Source organism: Gavialis gangeticus, unplaced genomic scaffold, assembly GCF_001723915.1.
Source record: "Gavialis gangeticus isolate Ggan-Ray unplaced genomic scaffold, GavGan_comp1, whole genome shotgun sequence".
NCBI classification, from domain to species: Eukaryota; Metazoa; Chordata; order Crocodylia; family Gavialidae; genus Gavialis; species Gavialis gangeticus.
The window spans coordinates 138,258,223-138,265,151 of NW_017729025.1; the positions used below are offsets into that span (position 1 = coordinate 138,258,223).

General features: G+C 43.2%; 1 protein-coding gene across 2 annotated transcripts in view; it reads left to right on the top strand.

The window, feature by feature from the left end:
- PDE3B (phosphodiesterase 3B) overlaps positions 1–6,929 on the top strand; it is a 152,315-nt gene that overhangs the window by 75,451 nt on the left and 69,935 nt on the right. For both annotated transcript variants that reach the window (XM_019519633.1, XM_019519634.1), the window contains exon 2: positions 6,551–6,601. In XM_019519633.1, the coding sequence (XP_019375178.1) occupies positions 6,551–6,601 (51 nt within the window). The remainder of the gene's footprint in view (positions 1–6,550; positions 6,602–6,929) is intronic.

The window sequence follows — 6,929 nt, forward strand, 5'->3', positions numbered from 1 at the left end:
CCCCCCCCCCCCCCCGAGAACCAGGCCCTCTACCTCTTTCCTGCCTGTTCTTCTAGAATAGTTTACACCCATTAATGACAGTGTTCCAGTCATTCAAGCTAGCCCACCTCGTCTGTTATTCCAATCACAACATATTTCCATGACTGCGAGGACTTGCAATTCTGCACTTTAAGTCATATGTAAAGAATGTAATTTTAAGAAGCATTTGGAACTGGTCAAGTAGTGGATCTATGCGGAAGAGTTCAAAACTTATTAAAATAATTGCACTGATTTTAATCTGCACCACTTTTATGGTTGTTAAACATTACCAATTAATTAGGTGATATAACTGGTATTATATGGCATGTTGGAGTCCACACTGGACAGTGACTGTTCAGTTCAGGCTATCACTCAGTTTTGCTGGTCTACTCTTCATCGATTCTTACAGTTACTTCTTTTGTTTAAACATATTACTTGTCTGGACTGATCTGCACCTCCATCCAACCTCATTTCCAGTGCGCATGGAATCATCTGTTCACCTACATTTAAGATATATATCAGAGAAACAGAAATGTCTCTTATTAGCATGCTAAAGAGGCATCAACCTGTCTCCCTATTGATTCATTTTGTGCCCTCTGGTACAGAGTAAATGGGAGAGATGGACTCTGTCAGTGACAGAGCTGTTGGGGTACATAATTACCACCACAAAAAGAAAGCTTAGCATCCTTTCATCTTTTAAAAAAGGAAGATTGACTGTAGCAGCTGCAGCAAGTAAACTATTAAGACAGTGGTATATCTATGTCCTATTTTTGCTTTGAAACAATAGAAAAGGAGAGTGTTCAGGGGCTTATTTTTGTTTAAAAAGTGGATAATCTTGTTTGCATAATCTGTATTTCTTACAAAATTATTAGGAAAATAACCATGAAAGCTGAGTATGTTCCCGACTACAGCTGAAATATCATACACCCTGCCATTTACTAGATCTTGTCTCACATAGTCTATGCCCAGCCTAAAATGGTCTTGAAGAAGTTTGTGACTGGTCCTTGTCATCCCTTGGGACGCTCTGGTGAACAGACATTCCCCCCAGATCCTGATGTACACCCCTGATATACGTATAGGCTGCCACCAGGTCACCCCTGAGCCTGCGTCTTTCCAGGCTGAAGAGTCCCATGGCTCTCAGCTTCTCTTCATAAGGCCTGTTCTCCTGTCCTCTGATCACACGCGTGGCTCTCCTCTGAATTCTTTCAAGCTGTGACCTCACGTCCGATCCTGTTTTCTCTTTATTTGTCCTCTGGAATTAGCTGATCTATCCCCAGTGGCATTCCTTATTAAGGGAGGCTTCTAGTAGTTTGTGATGGGCCTAAGCCCATGATCTTTTGGCACATCAAATAAGGCCCTTCTTACATAGCAGAGAGCTGATGCTGAGAGAAGAGTGAACTGGATGTATCCATAATTTTCTACCCTCTGTTCCTCTCCTGCTGTAGTTTCTAGTTCACAGTGTTTGTAGTCACACAACTTAAACGTTACTAAAAGGTAACTAGTAGTCCTCATTCTCTAACTTTCTTCCGTATGTAGTTTTTATTTTTGGTCTGCAGAGAGAACAAATGAATCCAATTGACGTACCAGAAGCTGATAACATCTTCTGATTGTGTTGGTGACGTTTCTCTGTGGTTTTGGTGGCTTTATAAAGCTATTCAGGATGTAAGTTTGTGATTGACTTCAAAAAGCAATGCCTAACAAAATACTCTTTTAGCATGAAAATACACTTGCTCAAAAGGCATTTGAGCATCTTCTCTTTCTTTTTCTTTTTTCCAATTAGCCACAGCAGATGTCTCTAAGGTTTTGGGGTTAATGTTAATCTAGGTTGCTTCTACAAAGTGTTTACAGAAAAAAAAAAAAAAGCTGTTTGTTGTTTTCTGAACAGAATCAGAATGTTTTTGGGTAAGAGAATGAGTTTTTTTTTTTTTAAATGACATTACATATTAATTTATAGAGGGGGGAGTGTTAATAATGCTGTAATAAAATAAAGACCCAAACATAACTTGTTTTTTTAGTTTAAAAATATTCTTTGACTTATCTGTAACAGGGGTAAGCAACGTTTTTTGGCTCGAGTGCTGAAAAACCCACAATGCCTACCTTGTAAGGTGCCAGAGTGCCGGCACACCACAAAAACAAAACGTGGGGAGGTGGGGTACATGGCAGGATGCACAGCATATTTAATACAGTTAATCATAAATGCTGCTTTTTTTTACAGTAAATATCAGGTTTTCTGAAAATTCTAAACCTGGTGACAATAAATAAAACTTCATGTACTGCCTCTGTACTTAGGATTTTTTTTTCTTGTTAAGCATGTTGTGATGAGAGGGGAAAGAGAGGGAGACAGGAGCAGCAGGCATAGGGGGAGTCACGGCAGGCAGGCAGGCTGGAGAGCGGGTGTCAGGTGGGGAGTAGGGGCTGCCTCAGGGCTCCGCACATTTGGGCCACAGTGGGGAGGCCCAGCAGCACTAAAGGTGGGACCCAACCAGCCCGTGCAGCTTTGCGGGGATGGGGCACAGCCACCCTGCAAAGGCATGCTGCCTGGCTGGGGCAGGACTCTGGGGGCTTCCTGCTTGGCCTGCGTGTGCTGGGTACAGTGCGAGTAGGAGCCACAACTGCAGGCTGTTTCCCTTGGCTCTGGGAACACCCGCCACAGCTGGTGCTCAAGGCCGAGCTGGCTGGGAGTCTGCAGTGCAGCAGTTCTGTGCAGTGCCTGCCCTGGTCCTGGCCCCTTGGGAGCTGTGTGTGGGCAAAGCTGGGGTCCAGGCATGCTGGGGCAGCTTTGGTGACTGTGTTTGCAGGGTCCAGGGGGCTCCCATGGCCAGGCCCTTGCACTGGAGATGGCTCTGCCCTGCTTGCAGTGTGCCTAGCGTACAAGGAGGCCGATTCACGAGCTGGAAGCCCCACAAGCCCAGCGTTCTGCCCCAGCCAGGCAGCATCCCCTCGCATGCAGGGTGGCAGTGGCCCATCCTTGAGGAGCTGTGTGGGCTGGGCCATGCCCCACCATGGGTGCCGCTGGGCATCCCCACCTGCCCATCCAGCCCCCGTCTTTCTAAGGGCCCGACCAGGGTGGCTTTCCCGTAGCGCCACCACCCAGACCCTGCCCCCATCGTCTGGCCCCAACACTCGGCACCCCAGTTCTGCCCTGCCCAGGTGGAACAGGATATCTGCCTGCCTAGGCCCAGGGCTCTGCCACCTGCTGGAAGCCTGCAGGGCAGCGACCGTGTGCAGTGTCTGCACTGGCCCCAGCCCTGTCCACCCATAGCTCCCTCCAGGGGTCAGCTGGGCTGGAGCGCAAAGCCTGGGTGCAAGAAGTAGGGGCAGTAGAACACAGACAGCTTCCTTGCCTGTGTTCTCCTGGCTCTGCACTGGTGCCTGCTTGGGTGCTGGGACTGGTGGCTGCACAGGAAAGCCCAGAACAGCAACTTAATTTTTTTTTTTTTTGTTTCCCTTGCACGCCTCCTGGCATGCCAAGAAAAATGTCTCCATGTGCCACTAATGGCACGTGTGCCAAGGTTTGCTGACCCCTGATCTATAGTATTTCCAAGTATGTCATAAGATTTGTTTCTCTGCTCAAAAATGTGGCATGGAAGTAGAACGAAAACCATGCTTATATGAATAACACACACGCAATAAAAATGGGTACATCTTCAGCTGACTGATATCATCTCTGTTGAAGTTGGTAGCTCTATCATGATTTATACCAGCTAAGGGTCTCCCCCCCTGATTCATACTACTATTTTTGATATTTAAAATATGAATTGTTTTTTTGCAAAGTCTTTTAACAGTCATAAGTATAGATGTTGTATTCCATTAAGCTGTTGGGTTAGGGACAGGTAGATATACCAAGACAGCTGTTACATACTTATACATACGTAGGAATATATGCCTAAAAATGGCTTCTAAGTTTAGTCATTAAGTTTAGTCCCTCAGTTTTTGCAGGGTATCTTTAAGTGAAGGTATCCCCAAGATCACCATATCACATATTACACAGAACTACAAGGGACAATATCTGAAATATGGGAAAATATCTAATTGTCCTTTGTAATTTTGATTAACTAATTACAGTGAATGTTTATTTAAAGTTGTTTTTTTTTTTTAGTAGAATTTCTGAATTGAGGAAAAACATCAGATTTTTTTAGTAAAGCACTGACAACTCTCATCTCTCACAGATTCATACTAGAAATACAATTTCAAGTGGCTTGGGCAGGAACACTGTTTCATGGAATACTAACTTGTGAAAAGATTGCAAACAAGATGTATTAATACATAGCAATTTATTAAGGCATATACTTACGTGCGCTGTTGGGTATTAAGAGGTAGTTAGTTGTGCTTGTCTGAAGTCGATCAGAAGTCAGGGCATATCTACCCTGCCTTTGGTTGGATACCACCATGATATTTATGAATTGTCATCTTAAGAAAACCAAACTATGTAAACAACTCAGAATTACTGTCATTGCGATGGGAATCGTAGTGTAACCCATTTCGCATCTTAATTTTTAATGCAACATGGGCATTAGGGAATAAATTGGGCTAGTAGGGTGTTTATGAACTTTTAATTATGCACTTGTCTTGTAAGGGCGTGTGAAACGGGCCATATTTGATTTGGATTCGGCCTGAATCGGGGACAGTGATTCGATTCGTTGATTCAGATCCCTGTCCCTGACTTTAGATTTGGCCAAATCTGAATCTGAAGGTTTGATGCTGATTCAGAGAATCAACAATTTGGCCATAGATACAGCTTTAAATTTTTTTCTACATACCTCGAGGTACCGGGTGCGGCTTGTGAATGCTACAGTGGTGGAGTGGATGGAGCATCCCAAGGAGGGGGAGTAGGTGCCCCATGTGCTCAGCGGTGAAATCGGAAGTACTTTGGGTCTGCTGGGGAGTGTGCTGGGCCACCAAATCAGGCTGAGTCTCTGAATCGAATTGGGGACCGAAACTTTGCATAACCCTATTATCTAGTATGCATATAATTGGAGTATTTTGCTCCCACTTATCAATAAATGGTGCTCTGTGTCCCAAAGTTTGTGCCTAAGGGCACATTCAAATTTAAAAGAGAAAGCTACAGGTGCCAATATGAATATTAAAGTTTAGAATTTAGCATCCTGGATATGCACATGTGCATAGTTTCATTTGGTGAGGGAGTACTAAGCGCAACTGATTTGGTCTCATTTTGGTGGCCATTGCATACAGCCTGAGCTCAGTCAGCAGTGGCAGCATTTTATGTTGGAATAATGATTTTTACTGATGGTGAAAATGTGCATGGGCACCTGAATGAACCTTAGGGGGTGCCATAGCACACATGCACCACGTTGGGAATCGCTGCTCTATGCTGTTGTACAAGGAAATGAAGTTGGCTACGTGATAAATACATTCACCCAATTGATGGCGAGATAAAACAAGCAATAAGGTACAAAGTTATTCCGCAAAAAATGTATAATAACATTGTAGCTTGTTACTATTACTCCATTAATTGATCATTGTCAGGTGCTCCTGTGGCTGGGACTCCCAGCCCCATGGATGCACCCTCTGCTGCCAGTCCCACAGCTGACAAGGGTTGCAATGGTGCCAGTGTTCCTGCACCCTGACTGTACAGTGTCTGCCCCTGCCCCAGCACCAGCCCCATTGCCTCCTTCACTGTGGGGGCCTCGGTCTGTCCCCCCCAGACTTATGAGCCCGACGTTGCTCTCCAAGCTGCTATGCTGCACTGTGCTCTTGGCCACCTGTGTACCGAGCTGCAGATGCATGCGTGCACGTGATGTTTATCAGCCAAAAAAAGCGATTGCCGATTTAATGTCAATTTTCCTTTATATCGGTGCTGATTTGTATCAGTAAACCTCTAGTTCCTGACCATGTTGACAGCTGAACTAAACACAAACTGCTAAAATGCAGAGGGAACTGTCCTTCAAAACTCGCACTCCAAATTTTCCCATTAATATGATTGTTTCATAGCTCTTTGTGTACCAGGGAAAGTGATGAAGCAACATGACCAAGATAGTATTGTCCGCTATTGAACAGTTTTGTTTGCCACTAATTACTCTTACTCACAATTTTTGGTTTTGGTTAGATTCTCAATTATTTTGAGTTGTTAACTTTCAGTAGGCATCTTCTTTGTATTTTTAACTAACTGGGAAGATATAATTTCTTCCAATAATGTGCACTACTTTTGTCCATGTGCTCGTAAATTATTTTAAAGAGAGATTAGCATTAAGGAGTGGTTCCTTTCTGTTCTGAAAGATGACTTTTTTTTTTTTTTTACTCCTATCATTCCAACAGTATTTAAATAAGATGCTTTAAATATTTTATCAGTAATTAAATCATTACTATTAAAATAATTATCTTTTACTGACAATTACTGCTGCGTAGTTTTCTTAGTTTGTCATGACTTGTTCTTGCATCAATATCTGAGAGAGAAGTTTATTTTGAACTTGTATTATTATGTTTCACCAACATATTTATTTTACAAGAATCTTCTGATCAAGGTATATTCTGTTTCATTGTTACTCATTGTTATTTATTTTCTTCTTTATAGATGATTCTCTGGGACTGGGATTTGAAGCAATGGTGTAAACCACATTATCAGGTTAGTTCATCTTAACAGCATTTTAATTCAATGAAAATACAAATTGAGGGTAAAAGTTTCCCTATAAAATGATAATTTTTAATTTTTATTTTATTTATATTATCATTTGTTTTACAGCTACTTATTCATAGATTCATAGATTTAGGGTCGGAAGGGACCTAGTAGATCTTCTAGCCCGACCCCCCGCCAGGGCGGGAGAACAACAAAACCCCAAAACAAGAAACGGGACTCAAATGAGTCCAGCCAGGTAGGCATCCAGCCTCTTCTTAAAGACCCCCAGGGTAGGGGCCAGCACCACTTCCCTTGGAAGTTGGTTCCAGCTCCTAGC